This window comes from Balaenoptera ricei, chromosome 18 (genome assembly GCF_028023285.1).
Source record: "Balaenoptera ricei isolate mBalRic1 chromosome 18, mBalRic1.hap2, whole genome shotgun sequence".
Lineage (NCBI taxonomy): Eukaryota > Metazoa > Chordata > Mammalia > Artiodactyla > Balaenopteridae > Balaenoptera > Balaenoptera ricei.
Window position 1 is genome coordinate 419624 of NC_082656.1, and position 23554 is coordinate 443177.

General features: G+C 40.3%; 1 protein-coding gene across 5 annotated transcripts in view; it reads left to right on the top strand.

The window, feature by feature from the left end:
* Positions 1-3727: 3727 nt before the first annotated feature.
* Positions 3728-23554, top strand: part of MPHOSPH8 (M-phase phosphoprotein 8) — a 51127-nt gene continuing 31300 nt past the window's right edge. For all 5 annotated transcript variants that reach the window (XM_059903224.1, XM_059903225.1, XM_059903222.1 and 2 more), the window contains exons 1-2: positions 3728-4103; positions 16054-16209. In XM_059903224.1, coding sequence (XP_059759207.1) covers positions 3879-4103; positions 16054-16209 — 381 coding nt within the window. In that variant the 5' untranslated portion in view covers positions 3728-3878. The remainder of the gene's footprint in view (positions 4104-16053; positions 16210-23554) is intronic.

Sequence of the window (23554 nt, forward strand, 5' to 3'; positions counted from 1 at the left end):
AGACTTTTTTGTGTCTGAATACTTTAAGGTGATGAGAGATGCATCGGGATGGTGCTGGAAGCTTATTTCCTTCTCCCCTCTCAGGAGGCTGGCAGGGAGCTGGTGCAGCCAGGCTGAGCAAGCTGGGAGGAAACAAGCCTGTTTCTGGGCCGGGTGTTGAACCTGGGCCCACCTGGCACTTGGGGTGCACGCTCCCTGGTGTGGGCCCTCATCTGCAGATCCCTGCGCACCTTTCTTTTTTTTTTTGGCTGCACCACGCAGCTTGTGGCATCGCAGTTCCCTGACCAGGGATCCAACCGGCCCGGCAGTGAAAGCACAGAGTCCTAACCACTGGACCACCAGGGAAGTCCCTGGACACCTTTCTTATTGCGTAGAGAAACTAGGTGTCCCGAGCAATTCTTTGGTAGATCTTGCTTTTGGTGTTGCATCGAAAATCTCATCACCAAACGAAGGTCATCTAGATTTTCTCCTATGTTATGTTCTAGAAGCTTTATAGCTTTGCATTGTTTGTTTAGGCCTCTGATCCATCTTGAGCTTTTTCTTGTGAAGGGAGTGAGGTCTCTGTCCAGCCTACTCCACGCGACCCCTTCCAGGCCGTTTCCGCTCTGCCTTTATGTAGAACCCCAGTGTCTTTGACATTCAGTCCTGGCTGTCCTCCCACCCGTCCTGCCCGTCACCCCTCCCGCACACAGGTGCAGGGTCTCCTTCCTGCTGCGGGGCCTGCACGCCTCTCCAGTGGCTCCCAACACCCTGATGAGGGACCCTGTGAGCCTGCTGGTGCCCGAGGCAATGGGCCTCCTCCCACCTTCCTCCCCGATGAGGCATGAAGCTCAGGACCTGTCCCACTACTCACACTGCAGACGTCCGGCTCCGTTCAGGGCCGTGGGCCCAGGGCCAAGGGGAGCTGGCATCTTCGACTACTCTGCCTTTTGCTGTTTATATATGTATAAACCATCTAAATCTGAAACGGGCTTGTTATATCTTTACTGGCCAAATCAGTCAGGTCTTGGCCCTGGCCTGCCCTGCTTGTTTGCTTGACGTAATTACAGAAGACAAACCGGGTACCTCCTTACATTGTTACCGGAAACGTATACTAGTCAAACAAAATTTTGCAATGTTTATCAAAATTTAAATCACTGTGCGGTGGTCATTTCATAATGTATAGAAATATCGAATTACTATGTTGTGCACCAGGAACTAATATAGTGTTGTAGGTCAGTTATGCTTCAAAAACAAACAAGCAAACTCATGGAAAAAGAGATCAGACCTGTGGTTACCAGAGATGGGGGTGGTGGAAGGGGAGAGTGCGCGAAGGTGGTCCAAAGGTGCAGACTTCCAGTCATACGACAGGTAGGTACTAGGGCTGTGATGTGCAGCATGACGAATAGAATGAGCGCTGCCGTGTGTTACATATGACAGTTGTTCGGAGACTAAATCCCAAGAGTCCTCGTCACAGGAAGAATAGTTTTCTTTTATTTTGTGTCTGTATGAGATGACGGATGTTCACTAGACTTACCGTGGTCATCATTTCATCGTGTATGTAGGTAAGATCATTATGCTGTACATCTAAAACTTACACAGTGCTGTGTGTCAGTTATATCTCAATAAAACTGGAAGAAAAAATTAAATCACTACCCTCTTTGACCTATAAATTCCACTAGTAGGAATTCTACTTCTAGAGATTCATCTTACAGAAATATGGACACACCAACACATGCATGCATTATATGTGCATACGTACACAGTGCAGTGGCAGAGCATGCGCAATAGAGCTCATTTCAAAAGTTGTATAAATGGGTGTTTATATATGTATGAGATAAAAATATGTCATATTCCAAACTAGTTACCTGTGAGGAACAGGAACTTTATTTCTATCTTATACGTTTTTGAATTAATTGAAAAAATTTTACAATGAACATATGTACTTAAAGTTTTTATTTCAAAAATACGTAAAAGCAGAGTGAACAGTGTAATGAACTCCCTCAAGACTTAAAATGCTTTGTCAAGTTTTTGGACACTTAGAACAGCCTTCTCTTCCCTCTTCTTTTGCTGCTGAGGAAACGGGTTGGCTCTCCTACAGGATGTCCCACATTCTGGACGTGTCTGTTTCCATTTCTCTTTCCCCATATTTCTTGTAAACTGGAAATTAGATCTAAAGAAAGTCCTGAGTAGATTAAGGATCAGCATTTCCGTCACCATGAGCCACGAAGGCTGGTGGTTCTACTTTAATAATGCTAACGTTGATCCGCAGGTTTCCACTGTGGAGGTGTTTGCCTACAGCCAACACTCACCTGTGGACAGATCCTTTAGCATCCAGCTCCTCGTCAGTCTTTCAGCTAACGATTCTGTTGTCTGAATCATTTTATGAAATATTGTGGTTCTCTATTTTTTCTTCTATACTTGTTAGCTGGAATTCTTGTGAAACAATCAGCTGTCCCCCATCGACTAATGTTGCTTTATAATATTTTTTAAACTTATTTTAAAAAATATATGGAAGCATTAGAATTGCTGTGTGTCTTCCCGTAGAGACTGAGAGTGCCTGGAGGGCAGGCTATGGTGTAGCGATCCCTGTGTTCCTAATGCCTAGGATGCGTTCCCTGAGCCAACTCAAACACCTGGCGCTGCTCTCAAGAGGCGCCTGCCAGATCAGAGTCTTAAATGAACTCAGGGAGTCCATTTAAAAGAGTTAATTTTGTAAATTAAGTTGCCAGCTGAAAATTGTCACTCGAGGATGAGGTCATTAGCCACCACAGCTGCGGACCTCCAAGGCCCCCTGAGAGGAGCTCAGGGCGGAGATCAGGAGTGAGGCGCTCTGTGCTCTGGGAAAAGCCGGAGGAGGTTTTAGGAAGCCGGTTCTCGCCTCCCCTCACATCTAGAAAGGCACAAAATCATTAACGGGGCGTCCGCTCCTCGTGGCCAGCAGCAGCGCGTGCTCGACCGCTCCGTCTCCTGGCCGGTCACCCAGGCCCTGAGCTGCTGAGGCGCTGTCCCCTGGACATAGCTCTCATTTTGCCCCAAATAAAACCCCACTCGCAGCTCTCACCTTGTGCATTTATTTTCAGTCGACAAAGTTCACCGTTAAATAAAAAGCTCGCTGCTACAAAGACTTTATGTGCTTATTTGCAATTCAAAGTGAGAAAAATATTTCACCTAGCAACTCTGGGCGACAATTCATTTTGAGGGGTGACTATTTTTGTCAATCGTTCATAACGTGTACAAATTACTTTTGTCACCTCCTCTGATTTTTCTCAGTGGGAATTAAAAAAACAAAACAAAACCCTACTAAAAATTGGAAAATAGATGTTTTCCTTATCTTTAAACAGCACTCCCTAAAATATAACAGCACTATGATCTGTGTTTGATTGGATCCTTCACAGGCGTTAATCGAATCAAAATCACCCAGATAAGCATCACCTGCTCTGGGCAGCGGGCGGCGCGGAGAAGAGGACCCGCCACGAACCTGTCCCACGCACTGACCCTCTCGACCCGCCCACTTCCCGCCAACGTCCCGCAATCCCCGCCCACCAGCGCTACAGTGCTGCCTCCCCTCCGCGGCTCCCTCTCCCTCAGCCCACGCCCCGCCCACGCTCCTCAAGCCCCGCCCACCGGCGCTCCCCCGCGGCCTCTCCTCGCGCGTCCATCGCCCTGCTCTTCCTTCCGCCCGCGGCACCCCCCTCGGCCAGCCCACCCGCTTCCTGTGGGCGGTGCGGGGCTCCGGCGCGCCCGCCCTGACGTGATTGTTGTGCGCGCGCGTCGCTCTGGGGTCTCGAGCCCGCCATTGGCGTTTTCTGGTCAGCGGCATCCTGCTGGCGGGGGCTCGGGGCCGAGCGAGGGGCGCGCGTCGCAACCGCTCTCCCCGCGGCTGGCAGAGCTCCGTTATGGCTGCGGCGGAGGCGGAGGCGGAGGGGTCGAGCGTGGCTGCAGTTCCTGGTTCGGGTGCCGACGGCAGTGGCCAGTCGCCCGGAGTCGAAGGAGAGGGAGGAGCAGCGGTGGGCAGAGAGAAGGACGAGGCCGCGCAAGGAGCGGAGGCCGTCGGGGACAGCGAGGATGACGGCGAGGATGTGTTCGAGGTGGAGAAAATCCTGGACATGAAGGTCGAGGGGGTACGTGCGGGGCCCGGGCCGGGGGGGCGGGGGGGCTCAGGCGCGGCAGTCGGCGCGGCCGGGGTGGTGCTGCCCGCTCGGGAGGCGCTGGAGGCGGTGTAGACGGATGTCCACGCCGCGGGGACGTTGAGAGGAGGCTTCCTTCTTAGGCCCCGTCCGCGCCATCACCCCGGGGGGCGGCGTCTCGGGTCTGAGAGCCTGAGCATCCTCGCCCGCTCTCCCTGCGCGGCGTGTGCCTGCAGCCTCGCAGGAGCCTTGAATTCCTCGCCGCGCCCTGCCCGGCGCTTCCCGCTCAGTGTCTCTGTGAAAGCCTTGTTTCACCCTGGTCCCCGCAGAGTGAGATGCTTCCCCCTTTATGCCCTTCAAGCTTATCGTTCTTTACATGTTTGTCCCCTGCTAGATTGTAGGCTCCTTTGGTAGACTATGCTTTTTATTAATTTGTTATCGCTAGCACTTTAATCCAGTGCCTATCATGCCGTGATTGCTTTGTGTATATCAGATTGTTAAGTGAGTGAATGAATTGTGGGCTGGAGGCTGGGGGAAGGTGAGAGGGTGGGAGGATGGGCAATGGGAAAATAATCTGTTTTAGTAAATAGGTGTAAGATGACCAGAGGCCCTACACGGTGGTCGTTCTGTATATTGTGTTCTTTTTATTGTCTGTTATTTCCCATTTGTCATACGCTACCTTATATTAATTTTTTTTGTCCATTCAGCAGACTTTTTTTGTTTTCAATTACTGCGTGGGTAGGTGCTGTGTTAGGTCCTGAGGATATAGAGATGAGTTGTAGCATACACAGTTGCTGACATTAAAGATTCTCCTGTCCAGTGGGGGATAAATAACTGAAATCCAGCGTCATCAAGCTTATTGTTAGTTGCGGTAAAGATAGGGACATTTCTATGTATAATTTTCCCAAATACCTTGTAAGCACCTGGAGGTGATAGGTGTATCACCTGCGTTTAACACAATGCTTGGCAGGTGAAAGATATTCAGAAAATATTTGGTTAGGAGGGTAATATCTTCAGAATTAAGATGATTCACTTCTTCATACAATATTTAATTTTGCCAGTTCCAAAGAATTGTAGGCACTGTACCTAAAGCCCCATATTTAAAAAAATTTTTTCCTTCATTTAAATGAAATCTCACTAAGTTTGTTTGGTGTGTGTCTGCATTTTTTTCTCAACAATATCTTTGTGAGATTTATTCCATGTTGTTGGAGCTATAGTTTCTTTCCTTTTCACTGCTGCATAGTTGTTGGCCCTCACACAGCTTGGGACCTAGGGGTGCCTGACCACCGCACAGCTGAAAAGCCACTTATGAACTCCCCCAAAACCTAACTAATAAAAAAAAAAAAAAAAATCTAACTAATAGCCTTCTACCAGAAGGGGAAGCCTTACCCATAGTAGAAACAGTCAGTTAACACATATTTTGTATGTTATGTGTATTGTATACTGTATCCTTAATTAAAAAGTAAACTAAAGAAAAGAAAATATTTTAAAAATCATAAGGAAGAGAAAATATATTTACAGTAATTTATACCCTAAGTTTACATCTTCTGTTTATGAGATGAATTGCTTGTCAGAACCTACATCAATATTGCCTTATGTGATGCAAAACACTGTAGATGTTATATATATTACCAGCACTGGACCTCAAAAATGAAAAGATAATGTGAAAAAGTTTATTGATTCATACTTTATGGTAGCCTAGTGTAATCGATAAAATTGCTTCGCAATAGCCTAGCCTAGACACTAATGAATGAATTGTTAGAAAATTTTTGTGGCATATGGTATTACAGTCACATTCATAGTACAGTATCAGAAACATTATTACATTTTTTAAAAAGTCACTTACCTGTAATAATAAGCTAATACTTCCTCCAATTAGAAAAGAATATGATAATATAATTCTTTGAAAGCAAAGTTATAAAACATTAAGAAAACTAACACATTAATTTTACATTAAATGTCACTCACCTTATGTCTTTGTAATGATCGACCAGTATTTACATATACTTTATGCATTCATTGCGTACCTTTTTCTTAATCATTTCAGTATTTCTGGCTATGTGTTTCATCTGTGACTTTTTTCAAATTGTCGGAAATCTCCAAAAAATTTTCATATATATATATATATATATATATATATATATTTTTTTTTTTTTTTTTTTTTTTTTTTTTGGCTGTGTTGGGTCTTCGTTGCTGCACGCAGGCTTTCTCTAGTTGTGGTGAGCGGGGGCTACTCTTCATTGCGGTGCGCGGGCTTCTCATTGCGGTGGCTTCCGTTGTTGTGGAGCACGGGCTCTAGGTGTGCGGGCTTCAGTAGTTGTGGCACATGGGCTCAGTAGTTGTGGCTCGCAGGCTCAGTAGTTGTGGTGCACGGGCTTAGTTGCTCCGTGGCATGTGGGATCTTCCCGGACCAGGGCTCGAACCCGTGTCCCCTGCATTGGCAGGCAGACTCTTAACCACTGTGCCACCAGGGAAGTCCAAATTTTCCAATATATTTATTGAAAAATATCTTCATATAGGTGGACCCCACAGTTCAAACCCATGTTTTTAAAGGGTCAACTGTATTCAGTTGTATGAACATATTACAGTCTCTCTTTTCTACTACTGTTGATGGGCATTTGGGTTGTTTGCAGTTTTTGGCTATTGTGAATAATGCTTCTGTGAACTTTATTTAACATGTCTCCTGGTGTATTGTGCACAAATGTTTCTCTGGGTTGTATACATCTAGGAGTGGAATTGTTCAGACAGGATGCATGTGTCTTCAGCTTTAAGTGGAAACTGTTTTTGAAATTGGTTGTACCAGTTTACACTACTGCTAATGGTTTATGAGAATTCCTTTTGTTAAGCATCCTATCAGCGCTTGATATTGTCAGTCTTTATACTTTTAGCCAGTACTGGTGGGGTATCTGATGGTATTTCCTACTTGTAATTTATATTTCTCTGGATTCTGCACTAGTAATCAGTGTTGAAATCATTGAGCATCCTTTCATATATTGGGTTGGCCAAAAAACGGACTTTTTGGCCAACCCAGTACTTACTTTTTGGTCATTTGGTTATCTTTTATGAAGTGCCTGTTCAGATCTCTTTCTACTTTGTCTTTCTGTATTAATTTGTTGTATTCTAGATTCAGACCCTTTGTGGGTGATGTCATGGATATCTCTTTTCCTGCTATGTCTTTTTTGGTCAGTAGAAGTTCGTATGATTAATGTAGAAAAACTTAATCTTTGTCTTGATGTTGAGTGCTTTTTATGTCTGGTTTGAGAAATCTTTCCCTACCCTAAATATTCTTTTTTTTTTTTTTTTCTGAAAGCGCTGTTGTTTTGCCTTTCAGATTTTATATTTACATTTCACTTGGAATTGATTTTGTGTATAGTATAATGTAGGGATCAGGTTTCATTGAGCAAATCTGTCTTTTTATTCTTTAACAGTGCCTTGTAAGTTTTAGAATCAACTTGTCAATTTCCTTGCACACATTAAAAACTTTGAATTTTTATTGGGATTTGCATTGAATCTGTGGGTAAATTTAGGATCAATTTAATTTCTTTCAATAATGTTTTATAGCTTTCTATGTTGAGGTCTTAGTAAGTTGATTTTTAGGTATAATTGATATTTTTGATGCAGTGGTAAATGGTCTTTTGAAAAGTTTCATTGTCTTGTTTGTTGCTCATACAATTAATTTGTGTGTATTTACCTTTTGTTAAATTCCATTTATTTCTAGTTGCTAAATACTTTTATTGTGAAAGGATGTTGAATTTTATTAAATTTTTTCCTGCATCTGTTAAGATGATCGCATAATTTTTCTCCTTTATATCACTAATGTGATCAACTACATTGATTTCCTAATGTTAAATCAACTTTGTGTTCATAGAATAAACCAAAGTTGGTTGTATATTATCCTTTTTTAATGTTAGATTATATATTTCTTTATTATTTCATTTATTTCTGCTTCTTCTTTTTTTATAAATTTATTTTATTTTTTATTTTTGGCTGCATTGGGTCTTCGTTGCAGTGCGCCAGCTTCTCATTGAGGTGACTTCTCGTTGCAGAGCATGAGCTCTAGGCACGGGGGCTTCAGTAGTTGTGGCACATGGGCTCGGTAGTTGTGGCTCGTGGGTCTAGAGCACAGGCTCAGTAGTTGTGGCGCACGGGCTTAGTTGCTCCGTGGCATGTGGGATCTTCCCGGACTAGGGATCGAACCCGTGTCCCCTTCATTGGCAGGCGGATTCTTAACCACTGTGCCACCAGGGAAGCCCAACAAAAATTTTTAGCTAATTATCTAGTATATACAACCTAAGAGGATAAGAGGACAGACCATCTGCTGCCATTTAGTTTGTCCCACTGATTAAGCTAAAAGAAAATGTGGCTACCAAGAAAATAGGCATTTTGGGAATTTTGAAGATAAGTTTCTAGATCCCAGGGCTATCATGAAATTTCTTAATATACAGCAAAGTCTTGGGCAATATTTGGGTTGACATTATTCCTATTAAAAAAACATGTAATTCAGGTTTTCATTTGTTTTGTATACTGCTATACACATAGTGACCCTCAGTAAATATTTGTTGAATGAATAAATGAAGCAAAACTGCTGAAATGAAGGCTGTAACAATTATCAGTCAGTTAAATCTGGAGCTAAAATTGAGATGTACTCCTTGTACTTGAGAATGATTGTTAATACTCCCTCATTCTCATTGACTAGATCAAACCTAATTGATAACAAGTATTAAATTTATATGTGTTCATTACTGCCTTTTTTTTTTTTAATCATCAGAAAAGTTGCAAGAATTGTGTAGAATCTCCCATATGCCTTTACCCAGATCCCCCAGTTGTTGATACTGGCTTTATTTTTTTTTTTCTCTTCATTTATATACATTTTTTTCTGGCCCATTTGAAAGTAAATAGTGTTTTTTAAAAGCAACTTTGAGTAACAAATTTAGCACTATTTTTATGCACACAAAACTAAGGTGGCCCACAAATAAGGATCGCTGGTCTCCGCGCCCTGTTGTTGGGTACATTCAGGCATCCCTCCACTCCCCTGTAGCGGCGTAACTTCTCCCGTGGTATTTGTGCCAAGAGCAGGAGGGCTGCCACGAGGAGCTAAGCAAGCCACTCTCTCAGCTTGGTTTATCTCCAGTTTTAACTGTGCCTTCATAGAAGCTCTTACAAGGTTGTGTATTAATAGTTTTCTCTTTCCACACTGTTTTGCTAAAAAGCTTATGCATGCCTTTTCAGTTGTTATAATCACTGCCCCGCACCCAGTTATATAGCTGAACCGTTAAACTGACATGCTCTCTTTTTTTTGTGTGTGGGGGGGTGGGCCACCATGCGGAATCTTAGTGCCCTGACCACGGATCAAACCCACGCCCCGTGCAGTGGAAGCTCGGAGTCTTAACCACTAGACCGCCAGGGAATTCCCAACATAGACTCTTAATTATTATTTTAAAATTATAAAGATTTTCAGGATTATTTCTGAAAGTTAAGAGGCTACTCTTTTCCCACTATTTCTTAGTTTCTAATCCTGTTAGATGCTAATGCTTGGTCTTTCTACAGATGGCAGAATGATTGAAAGGCAGTGTGGGCATGATTGAAGGGTGCAGTGGGAGGGAACAGTGGTTGGCAGTCAGTTTGGAAAGTTTATTGCCTTGGTGGTTGTATGAATAAAATCAGACAAGCGTTAAGAGTATAGCTAGAATGGTGCTCTGCAGGTCATGCAGAAAACTGTTGCATGAGTGTGTTCTTGCTTCTCCGTGAGATTGGGTATCAAGCAGAAAAGAAAAATCAGAAATCTGGAAAAACAAGAATTTGGAATATATATGACAAAGATTTAATAGCCATCAAGTATTAAAAAGAAAGGGCATTCCCTGGCAGTCCAGTGGTTAGGACTTGGCACTTTCACTGCCATAGCCCGGGTTCAATCATTGGTCGGGGAACTGATCCCGCAAGCTGCGTGGCAAGGCCAAAAAGAGAGGTATTAAAAAGAAGAATTCTCATAAGTGAGCAAGAAAATGGGCAAAAGATACAACAGGTAACTTTAAAATGTTTTTGATGTAGTTTATATATATGCATTTTATATGTGTATCTTAAACTTTTTCATTTCAGCCATTTTTCAGTGTGTGGTTCAGTGGCATTAAGTACCTCCACACTGATGTGCAGTCATCGTCAACATCCAGCTCCGGACCTCTTCCATCTTCCCAAGCTGAAACTCTGTACCCATTAAATACTAATTCCCTATTCTCCCTCCCCTCAGTTCCTGGCAGCCACTATTCTTCTTTCTGTCTTCATGAGTTTCCCTATTCTAGGTACTTCATATAAATGGAATCATAAATACTGGGCTGGCCAAAAAGTTCGTTTGGGTTTTTACAGAACGAACTTTTTGGCCAGTTCAGTATTTTCCTTCTGTGTCTGGCTTATTTCACCTCGCATAATGTTTTTAAGGTTCATCCATATTGTAGCATGTATCAGAATTTCCTTCCCTTTTAAGGCTGAATAATCCATTATATGTATACACCACATTTTGTTTATGTATTCATCTGTTGTTTGTTTGGGTTGTTTCCCACTTTTTAGCTATTGTGAATAATGCTGCCCTGAAATGTGTGTTCAGATATCTGTTTGAGTCTCTGTTTTCAGTTCTTTTGGGTAGATACCTTGAAGTAGAATTACTGGATTATGAGGTAATTCTGTTTAACTTTTTGAGGAATTGCCAAACTGTTTTCCACAGCAGTTGTACCATTTTAGATTCCCACCATCAATGTGAGAACGTTCTCATTTCTCCACATCCTCACCAACACTTGTTACTTTCTATGTTTTTGTTTGACCTAGTGGGTGAGAGGTAGTATCTTGTGGTTTTAAAATTTGCGTTTCCCGAAGGACTAGTGATGTTGAGCATCTTTTCATGTGCTATTGGTCATTGGTATATCTTCTTGGAGAAATGTCTATTCATGTCCTTCCTTTGTCCATTTTTAAGTGTGTTGTCTCATTTTTGGGTTGGAGGAGTTTTTTTTTTTTTTAATATATTCTGGATATTGATCCCTTATGAGATGTCATTTGGAAGTATTCTCTCCAGTTATATGGGTTTCCTTTTCACTCTGTTGATAATGTCCTTTGACACACAAAAGTTTCTGTTTTTGATGAAGTTATTTTACTTATTTTTTTCTTTTGTTTCGGCTTTTGATGTTTTGATGTTGTATATATACCTTGCTCACTTCATATATACATGCTCACTTCATGTCTCTGTGTCACATTTTGGTAATTCTCACAATATTTCACACTTTTTCATTATTTCTATATTTGTTATGGTGATCTGTGACCAGTGATTTTTGATGTTACTATGGCAAAAAGATTACCACTCACTGAAGGCTCAGATGATGGTTAGCATTTTTTAGCAACAAAGTGTTTTTTAATTAAGGTAGGTACATTGTTTTCTTAGATAATGCTACTGCATACTCAGTAGACCAAGGTGTAAACATAACATTTATATGCATTGCAAAACCGAAAAAATTGTGTGACCTGCTTTATTGTGATATTTATTGCAGTGGTCTGGAACCAAACTCACAATATCTCTTAGGTATGCCTGCATCCAAGAATTCATTGTCAAATCCAAGGTCCTGAAGATTTACCCCTGTGTTTTCTTCTAAGAATTTTATGGTTTTAGCTTTTAAATTCAGGTCTTTGATCTATTTTGAGTTAATTTTTGTGTATGGTGTGAGATGGGGATTTAACTTCATTCTTTCATATGTGAAAATCCAGTTGTCCCAGCACAATTTGTGTCCCTGTTCATTGGACTTGGCACCTTTATCAAATATCAGTTAGCCTTAGATGTGTGGGTTTATTTCTGGACTCCATGTGTCTGTTCTTAGGCCAGTACCATACTGTTTTGATTATTGTGGCTCTGTAGTAAAATTTGAAATCAAGAAGTGTGAGTCCTCCAAATTTGTTCTTTTTCAAGATTGTTTTGGCTATTCAGGACCTCTTCCAATTCCATATGAATTTGTGGTTTGTCTTTACTACCTTTGCAAACAAGGCTATTGGAATTTTGATAGGGACCTGAGGTCACTTTGGTAGTGTTGACATCTTAACAATATTAAGTCTTCCTACCAAAGAACACAGATGTCTTTCCATTTCTTTGTATCTTCTCTAGTTTCTTTCAGTAGTGTTTTGTAGTTTTTTAGTATGCAAGTCTTTTATGTCCTTAGCTAAGTTTATTCTTGAGTATTTCATACTTTAGATGCTATTGTAAATGGAATTGCTTTCTTAATTTCATTTTTGGTTTGGGCATTTCAGATGTATGGAAACAATTAATTTTTGTGTGTATTGTACCCTGCAACTTTGCTGAGTTCATTTATTAGATCTGGTTACTTTCTTGTGTATTCTTTGGGATTTTTTTATAAATAGAATCATATCATCCATGAATATAGTTTCATTTCTTCCTTTCCAACCTGGATGCGTTTTATAGCTTTTTCTTACCTAATTGCTCTGGCTAGAACTTCCAGTACAACGTTGAATAGCAGTGGTGAAAGTGGGCACATAGCAGGTAATTTTTCAAAGAAAAAATGTAAATGACTTAATGATAATTTTGTAAGTGGATGTGGAATATGGCAGAACTTTTTTTGTAAATTGCCATATAGTAAACATTTTAGACTTTGTAGGCTGAGAGACAATTTGGGGGTTTAGAGTTGGTGTTCCTTATCATGGTAGAAATGTGACCTCATTCTCCTAAAAAACTTTCCTTCTCTCAAAGACAGTGATCTTCCTTCTTGGGAACTCACTAGAACGTGTTACCCGCATCTGCCTTTGGCATTTACACGTATTGCCTTCACAGTGCGGGATGACTTTCTGCATGCAGCCCAGGTCCCGGGTTTGGATTTCAGCTGAACTACTCTTTAGCTGTGTAATCATTAGTAGTTAGTCTGTCTAGAAGCTTCAGTTTCCTCATCTGTAAAATGAATATTAATACTTCACAGGGTTATTCTAAAGATTAAGTGAGCCAATAAATGCAGAGATTTTGACAGTGCACAACACATTTTGAGGCACTTGATGTAAATATGATTCTTCTTTTGATTTGTTTTTGTGTGTGTGTTTTAATTTTTTTTTAATTGAAGTGAAATTCACTGAGAATATTACATTAGTTTCAGGTGTACAACATAATGATTGGATGATTTGTTTTCAACCATTTAAAAATGTAAAACCATTCTTAGCTTACAGGATGAGCAAAAACAGAGGCAGGCCCTGCTACAGTTTGCTGATCCCTGCTCTTGTATCTGGTGAGGTGAAAGTTGGAGCATCTTTTCTGGAAGACATTTGACAGTGCATTTTTACAATCTTTAAATGGCTTTATTATTTGATCCTGTTGGTCTCTCTTTTGGGAATTTATTCTAACAACCTAATCAGAGTCACAGTGTTACTTATAAAAAACACAAATTGGAAACAATCAAAACAACCTTTGGTTTCCAAAGGGAAAGTTGTCATTGTATTTTTTGTTGTATTTATATGATGGAATAATGTTCAGTCGTTAAAAATTATGTTTCTGGAAGATATTAAAGCAAGAACTATTTGATATATCAGTGAGAAAGCAAGAAAAAAACTGATAGTATTATCCCAGTGTTTTAAGTATATATACATTAAATATATACTTATAAATGCAAAAGGTGAAGGAAATAGATCAAATTGTTATCAGTATTTTGAGGTGACTTTTATTTGTTTTTTCCTGTTTTTCATTGATTTTCAAAGATTGCACGTTGCTTAGATAATCAGAAAAAGACCTCAGTCTTTGGTTTATAAAAAAATGGATTGATGGTACTGTGGTTTTATTTATTTTAATTTTTTAAAAATTGAGGTATTATTGACATTATATATAACATTATAATAGCTTTAGGTGTACAACATAATGATTTGATATTTGTATATATTGTGAAATGATCACCGCAGTAAGTCTAGTTAACATCTAAAAATTTTTTTCTTGTGATGAGAATTTTTAAGATCCGCATTCTTACCAACTTTCAAATATGCAGTACAGTATTATTAACTATGGTCACATGCTGTACATTTATTACATCCCCGTGACATATTTATTTTGTAACTGGAAGTTTGTGCCTCTTGACCCCCTTCACCCATTTCCCACCCCCACCCCTGCCTCTGGCAACTGCCGATCTGCTTTCTGTATCTGTGAGCTTGGGTTTTTTTGTTTGTTTGTTTGTTTTCCTGTTCTTTTTTAAAATTTATTTATTTATTTATTTTTGGCTGCCTTGGGTCTTAGTTGATGCGTGGGGGCTTTCTCTAGTTGCAGCAAGCTGGGACTGCTCTTCCTTGCAGTGCACGGGCTTCTCACTGCGGTGGCTTCTCTTGTTGCGGAGCACGGGCTCTAGGCACGTGGGCTCAGTAGTTGTGGCTCGCAGGCTCTAGAGCGCAGACTCAGTAGTTGTGGCGCATGGGCTTAGTTGCTCCGCGGCATGTGGGATCTTCCTGGACCAGGGCTCGAACCCACGTCCCCTGCATTGGCAGGCGGATTTCTTAACCACTGTGCCATCAGGGAAACCCTGTTTTTCTTTTTATATTCCATGTGTAAGTGAGATCATATAGTATTTATCTTTCTCCGACTTATTTCACTTATCGTAAGGCCCTTGAGGTTCATCCATGTCGTTGCATATGGCAAGACTTCATTCTTTTTTTTAATGGCTGAATAATATTCTGTGTCTGTGTGTGTACATACATATATGTGTGATGTATATGATTATATATGTATGTGATATATATGTGTGTGTCTATATACACACACTACGTTTTCTGTATTCATTCATTTATTGATGGTCACTTGGATTGTTTCCACTTTTTGGCTATTGTAACTAATGCTGCGGTGAACATGGGGGTACATATATCTTTTCCAGTTAGTGTTTTCATTTTCTTTTGATAAATACCCAGAAGTGGGATTGCTGAATCATATGGTAGTTCTGTTTTTAATTTTTTGAGGGTCTTCCATACTGTTTTTCATAGTGGCTACACCAATTTACAGTCTCACCCAAAAGTGCAAAAGAGTTCTTTTTCTCCACATCCTCATCAGCACTTGATATTTCTTCTGTTTTTGATAATAGCCATTCTGACAGGTGTGAGGTGACAACTCATTGTGGTTTTGATTTGCATTCCTCTAATGATTAGTGATGTTGAGCATCTTTTTAGCTACGTGTTGGCCATCTGTATGTCTTCTTTGGAAAACTGTTCAGTTCTTCTGCCCATTTTTTAATCAGATTGTTTTTTGCTTTTTAGTTGTATCAGGTTTTTATGTATTCTGGATATTGACTCTTTATTAGATATATGATTTGCAAATATCTTCCCATTCAGTAGGTTGCCTTTTCATTTTATTAATGGTTTCCTTTGCTGTGTAGAAGCTTTTTAGTTTGATATAGTATGACTTGTTTACTTTTGCTTTTGTTGCTTTTGCTTTTGGTGTGATACTGGTTTTTTTTTTTTTTGCCACTTGCTTTAGGAGATGAACATTTTTTTTATGTTTGTTTTATTGTGGTTATTTAATTTAAAAATTAGTTATTAAGTGAAAAGTAATACATGCAAAATAGATTGAAGATTGACTCTCCTTCCTTCCTTCTCCCCAGAAACTGTTAAAATTACCAGCTTCTCATGTCTTGCAGAGAACATTTTAAGAGAGGCTTTTAGGCTGATTCACATTAGGAGGGGACAGATTAAAATATGACTGATGTTTTATTATTCCACTATAGTAAGCAGTTGCCCTCAGAGGGAGAAACTACAGCTGTACTTCAGTCGGATGGACTTTCATTATGTATTTTAAGGAATTCACAAATGATCTCAGGAGATGAACAGTCTTTATCATGATTTTAATCTCCATTTCAAGTTGGTTCATGTATTCTCAGCAACTGCATGGCTGTGGAACTATAATCAAGTCTAATATCCTTTATTTGCCTGTTTTTAATTTATATAACAGGGCAAGATCGTTTATAAAGTTCGATGGAAAGGATACACACCAGATGATGATACCTGGGAGCCTGAGGTTCACCTTGAGGACTGTAAAGAAGTTCTTCTTGAATTTAGGAAGAAAGTTGCGGAAAACAAAGCTAAACCAGTGAAGAAAGATGTCCAGGTATTATATTTTATCTCATAGTGGTTTTTTTTAGTATAATAAGTTTATTATATATTTTAATAATATACAGAATGTATAGTAAGGAATTTACAAATAATAATAAAATATACAACATTCCTATTGTAAGTTCTGTATAGCCAATTGATTCTCATAGAATGCTTTCATTGATTTTTGCCGGGCTCTTTTTTCTGTAGCCAAGCTGTGATTGCAGGTGACAAACAGGTATAGTTTGGACATGTTGTTATTTTCCTTTAAGTTAAGAGTAAGATGATAGTGGGGAGAAAAGAGATGTGTTGAAACTTTACTTGTTCGTCCATGATGTGAGCATCATGTTTTTGTATACCTGAGGAATATTTTTTATGCTATTCATGTTACTATTACAGATACAACACATACTCTTATATTTAATCAGCATTATTAACATATTTCTAAGTCTGACTTTTCTGCTAATTCAAACAATTCTTAGATCACTTTATAAAGCTATAAATTTTAATCCGTTTCAGATTATTCACAGGTCTGATTATCTCCGGGTCTTTTGTTTTTCTTTTCTATTTCCACTTCAATTTTTAACCACTTTTTTGTTTTTTAGTAGCTCTTGTTGGTGGTAAGGAAGGATAAAGAATTCAAAGGAACTCAGATGAGTTAAACTTCTATCATCAGCAGTTTGAAAAAAGACTTGATGGTGGTCTAAAGTGGGATAACATTAAAACTAATGCACAAACTTGTTTTAAGAGTTTCCTTCGGGCTTCCCTGGTGGCGCAGTGGTTGAGAATCCGCCTGCCAATGCAGGGGACGTGGGTTCGAGCCCTGGTCTGGGAAGATCCCACATGCCGCGGAGCAGCTGGGTCCGTGAGCCACAACTACTGAGCCTGCGCATCTGGAGCCTGTGCTCCACAACAAGAGAGGCCGCGACAGTGAGAGGCCCGCGCACCGCGATGAAGAATGGCCCCCGCTTGCCACAACTAGAGAAAGCCCTCGCACAGAAACGAAGACCCAACACAGCCAAATAAATAAAATTTTTTTAAAAAACTGAAAATTAAAAAAAAAAAAAAGAGTTTCTTTCTATGGATTTGTCCATTGTTTTATCCTTGATTCTCATATTCCACACATTATTGAATTGGCTTTATTTATGAATCTTCTAAGAATTTCCCATTTTACTTTTCTTTGTAAGTTTCATTTATAGCTTCTATTTATAAATTGAACTGACTCTAATTCAACTTCTTGCTTTTGCTTTTAGTTTTCTTTTTATTTATTTATTTATTTTTATTTTTGGCTGTGTTGGGTCTTCATTTCTGTGCGAGGGCTTTCTCTAGTTGTGGCAAGCGGGGACCACTCTTCATCGCGGTGTGCGGGCCTCTCACTATCGTGGCCTCTCTTGTTGGCGGAGCACGGGCTCCAGTCGCACAGGCTCAGTAGTTGTGGCTCACGGGCCCAGTTGCTCCACGGCATGTGGGATCTTACCAGACCAGGGCTCGAACCCGTGTCCCCTGCATTGGCAGGCAGATTCTCAACCACTGTGCCACCAGGGAAGCCCTAGTTTTCTTTTTCATTAGAAATAATTATCATTTTTTTAGAATACTGACAGAGGTTCTTGAACTTAGAACTATATAGTGAAGATTGCTCACAATAAAGAGTCTTAGTTGTTGAAGTTATTTTTTAAGGGCTGAATATTGATCCCTTCTTTCCCTACAACTTGAGTTTCAACTACATACTTAGTATTTTTTAACTGACAAAAACAGTATTGGGACTTGACTGTGTGTAGCAGTTGTTAATAATAATAGCCGTGATAGAGGCAGCCTCTGCTCACCCAGCACATGTCCTCTGTCTGTGCCAAATGCTGGGCCAACACTTTCATGGATTAAGATGAAGAAACGGAGGCTTAGGTAAGTTCAGTGCCAGCCCAGATTCACCCGTTAGTAGTGACAGAGGCAGGCAGCCACACTTAACCACTATGGTAGGTTTTCTTTTGGTTTGGGCTGTAGTTTGAAATCCATTTATAGGAGTGGAATTACCAGTTTTTTAATTGTATGCTGTAGTGGCAGGGTCTTTAATAAATACAGTTTTTAAATTACTAAGCAAAACCTTCAGTACTTTTAAAATTTTTGTAAAGGAAATCCTTTACAAGATGAGTTCAGATTAGAGACTGTTTTCTTTAGTTTTTTGCTACAGTTATACTTCACTTTTCTAGAATGGGTGCCTACTCCCTCCTTCCCTATTTCTTTCACTAAAAACACTATACAAACACAAATGCACCTGTCTTACTAAGTGATTGGTTCATATTACTCTCAAAATTTAGACATTTTGACTGAAATCTTCTTAAATTTATTTCTAACTTTCCTGCTTTATTAGTGAGATAAGTTTGCTGAAACTTCTCCCGAGAAGTCTTGACTTATAGAATACTGGCTTTATTGGCCCTTTCACTTTACCAAGGCTCTGGTTAAACCCAACTTGCAACTCTCTTGATTTAAAGTTGTTGATGACAGTCTGAATGAGAGTGATTCCTGATCGACTGGTCTGTTTGAGGCTTATTCTTGTTTTTTTAAATTTTTTAATTTATTTGCCTGCGTCTGGTCTTAGTTGCGGCTCGCTGGATCTTCATTGTGGCATGCGGGATCTTTCGTTGTGGTGCATGGGCTTCTCTCTAGTTGTGGCGCACAGGCTCAGTAGTTGCGGCGAGTGGGCTTAGTTGTCCTGTGGCCTGTGGGATCTTAGTTCACCGACCAGGGATCGAACCCACTTCCCCTGCATTGGAAGGCGGATTCTCAACCACTGGACCACCAGGGAAGTCCCTGAGGCTTATTCTTAATCCTTGTCCTAGTTTTAGGAAGACACTTCTCCACTTGGAAGTGCCTTTTTCTAAGCTATCCTTACTATTTTATAAGTAACTTAAAATTCTAGGCACTAATAACATTTTGAATTTTTATAAGACTGAAACCTCTGTTTCTTATGTCAGGTGAACTTTCTCCTGAATTCTTTTATAAAGTGTTCCAGTATTTATATTGCTGTGACTTTTTGACCTAATCATTGAGTAGTGTCAGTGGACAGGCATATGGCAAAAATGCACTGGTCGCTGACCTTTTCCCACTTCAGCAAAATAGTGCTGTTCATAAGTTCTTGTGATTCTTTCACCGTAGGGTTAGAAGTAGAGCCGGTAGGAGAAAGTGCTTCGTTCCTCTCGTCATCATTCTGTGCATGCAAGAAACAAACATTTGCTACCTGTGAAAACTGTGATATTTCCCATTCACCAAAATCTTTGTCTTGTGAAGAGGTTTTACTACAGCAGTATTTAAGACTATTTGATTCATCAGTTTATCTACTTAAATCTGGGAGCACTGCTTGCTTAGGACTTAGTAAGCATCACAGAAGTTAGAAATGGTTTCTAAAATACCCCAAAAAGTGATTGTTGATGCTCTTCACCAGAAAATATACATGATGCAGAAATGGTGTTTGTTCATTAAAATACTTTTTATCATTTAGCATTCGGATACCTTTTTACCGACCATCAGGTATTTGAAGCTAAAAAGAAAAAATGAGGTGCTATTTAACATTCATTTGTGTGAGACTCTCCAGACCTTCATTTTTAGTGGACTGAAAATCGACAGACAAGGCAGCCGCTGGTCTGCGTGAGCTTTGATGGTTGATGCCACAGGACACAGGAGAACCTCGACTGGCCTGTCACGCCAACATTTTATTGTTTTTACATTTTTGGTTCTTTTTTTAGGGATAGCTTTTTTTTTTTTTTTTTTCTTCCCCAAGTAAATATAGAGTGTCTTAAATGGGCCAGACCCTTAAATGGTCACAGTTTTATGAAGATAGATCATATCTATCTTTTGCTCTTGAGGGGCCTTACAAGTTGTCCATGTATGATCTTACTTTTAAGAGTAGTACCATATAAAAGGATTTTGCTGCCTTTCTTTTTTTTTTTTTTTTTTTTAATTTATTTATTTTATTTTTGGCTGTGTTGGGTCTTTGTTGCTGCTTGCAGACTTTCTGTAGTTGTGGTGAGCGGGGGCTACTCTTCGTTGTGGTGTGCGGGCTTCTCATTGTGGTGTCTTCTCTTATTGCAGAGCATGGGCTCTAGACATGCAGGCTTCAGTAGTTGTGGCACGTGGACTCAGTAGTTGTGGCTCGCGGGCTCTAGAGCGCAGGCTCAGTAGTTGTGGCGCACGGGCTTAGTTGCTCTGTGGCATGTGGGTTCTTCCCAGACCAGGGCTCAAACCCGTGTCCCCTGCACTGGCAGGTGGATTCTTAACCACTGCGCCACCAGGGAAGCCCCTGCCTTTCTTTTAAAATAATTTTTTATCAGTACATATTCTAACCGGCAAACAACTGTGTTTTTTAATAATCATCTGTGTCCCTACTACTCAGCTAAGAGATAGTTTTGCCTTTATTTTAAAATTTGTCTGAGGATAGCGTTTTTTTTTTTTGCTTTTTGAAATACTGCCTGTAAAATAATAAATATATGTACTCTTTTAATGTAAAATGAATTAGAATTTGTGCACCCAAATGAGCTTTATTTTTGAGTGTACATTTTGTGAAGTAAACATTTATTCCAATAGTTCCATGGCCCAAAATGGTTTTAAATTATTTATTTTGGAATTGTCTTCATAAGAATCTATATGTCATGCAAGAAAATTTCTAGCAACGCCTCCTCTTTGTACCCAAGAAAAGCGTGGTGATGGTTCTAAAGGTGCAGGGGTGAACTTCCAAAAGTTATTTGAGCAATGGTTGCACTGTTGAAAAGCTCATGGTTTCCAGAGGTGGTTAGGTAGAGGGGGTGGTGCTGGGGTGTGTGTACCTTGTTCAGTTGTTTTGTCATCACACCTCGCATACAGTATTGATTGCCATTCCTGTGGACTGGGTGTTGACCAGGCAGAGCAGGGTGACTGACCCTGATCTGTGCGGGCAGCCCAGCTTAAGAGCCTGTTGACTTGGTGTGACTGTGATCAGGGTCCCGTTCATTTTCAAAGTTGTCCTAATTTGGGTAATAAATAATATGTTTATTTTATGTGTGAAACTATTAAAATGAGTAAGAAGACAGATTACTAGTATACTGAAAGTGCTCAGACTTGTGATATGTGTGGTTTTAATTTTGTTCGACTATTTTTTAGTTATTTTAAAAGTTAACACTAATTCCTTTGTATCATCTAATACCTGTTGTTTGATGGCAAACAACTGTTCATCAGATGGTAGCTATTTTTTATGTCCTGACTTCACTGAATCTGGCCAGTTACTCCAGGGCTGGATTACCCTGGTGCAACTAACCTACTGATTCATTTGATACATGCTAAATAATAATTTCACACAGAGTATTTTGAAGCCTAAAACCAAACTGCTATATTATTTATTTGCATCCACCCATTTATATATAAAACATACAGGTTGTAACTATCTTGGGAGTAGTCTAATGACCAGAGGAAAAGTCTTTTTTCAAAGTTATGTGCTAAGGAGCCAGCGTTAAAGTTCTTCCCAGGTGACTGAGGAATTAGGATAAGTAGCAGCACTATTCAGAATAGCCAAGACATGAAGCAACCTAAATGTCCATGGACAGGTGAATGGATACAGAAGATGTGGTACATATATACAGTGGAATATTACTCAGTCTTCAAAAAAAATGAAATAATGCCGTTTGCAGCAGCATGGATGGACGTAGAGATTGTCATACTAAGCCAAGTAAGTCAGACAGACAAATACCATAAGACATCACTTATATGTGGCATCTAAAATATGACACAAATGAACTTATTTACGAAACAGAAACAGACTCACAGACATAGAAAACAAACTGATGGTTACCAAAGGGGAAAGGGGGTGGGGGAGGGATAAATCAGGAGTTTGGCGTTAGCAGATACAAACTATTATCTATAGAGTGGATAAACAACAAGGTCGTACTGTAGAGCCCAGGGAACTATCTGCATACCCGTAATAAACCATCATGGAAAAGGACATAAGTGTGGAGGTGTAACTGAATCGCTTCGCTGTGCACCAGAAGCTGATGCGGCCTTGTAAATCAGCTGTGCTGGGCAGCAGCCGACGGGTGACCCTGCCGCCACCACATGGGGCCAGCAGCCTGGCTGGTGGCCAGGACCAAGTGGGACGACAGGGAGGCGCCGAGTAGCTGTGCTGAGAGGAGGCTGCCCTCACGCTGTGGGGTGCCAGCTGTGGAGTTCGGGGTGGGTGGGACCCCGGGGGTCTTTCTGTTTGTACAGGTGAGAATCTTTGGAATTGTGGACTTCTTTTAAGTTGTTTTACCTGATGAAAGGGATAACTCCAGCCTCTTGTTTGCTAATTATTTCATGTTCATTCATTCAAAAAATCCAGTTCTCATATGTCAGTCATTAGGAGGAAGAAGAATAAGATGTGCCTCTGCCTTCAAGGCGCTCACGGTACGTGAAGGGGAGGGCCAGGTGGACGGAACCTGAAACACGGAGTGAGACACGATCTCGGGCAGCTGTGAGGCCGCTGTGGAAAGTCGGAGGATAAGCATCAAAGGTGCATTACAGAAGATTTGTCATTTGGCCGAAGCCCTAAGAGATGAGAAATTCAAGGGTCCTAGGAGGGGAGGCAGGTACAAAGATGCAGAGTTTTGCAAAAGCACAGATTTGGGGGTAATGGTGAGAAGTGCCAGAGCTTTCACTTGGAAAGGAGCAGGAGTGACACCGGGGCAGAAATTGGGAAGAAATGTGTATGCACCTGGATTTAAACTCAACCATTTGGGCAGTAGAAGAGCCGGCAGAAGTTTCGAGGGAAGTCGTGTGATGAGGTTTATGTTTTAGGAACTTGCTTTTTTGAAGAATTTTATTAAGAAAATTTGGACATATAAAAATGCAGAAGGCTATATCGTGAGACTTGAGAATTCATCACCCAGTTCCGGTCACTATGAGGACTTCGCCATTCTTCCTGTCTGCGGCTCCCACTCTCCCCTTTTACTTGCTGGAGTATTTTAAGGCAAATACTTTAGTACTCCAGACGTCATATCACTCTACCCTGCAAAACTTTATTAGATTACAGACATTGTGAAAACATAACCGCTATACCATTATCGTACCAAAAAAGTTTACACTTGTTTCTTAATATCTTCTATTATCTAATAACGTGTTCAGTTTCCCCCAGCTGTCTCAAAGAAACAAAACAAAACGTCTTTGTTGATTTGATTGAATTGGGATTTGAAAAAGGTCTGCATGTTGTATATCATTGATAATCTCTAAATCTCTTCTAATCTATAGCAGCTTCTTCCTCTAACCTTCCCCCATTTTTCCCCATCATGTTTATTTGATGAAGAGACCACATTGTTGTTCTGTAGAATTTCCCATATTCTGGGTTTGGATGAGCACACGATAGCTTT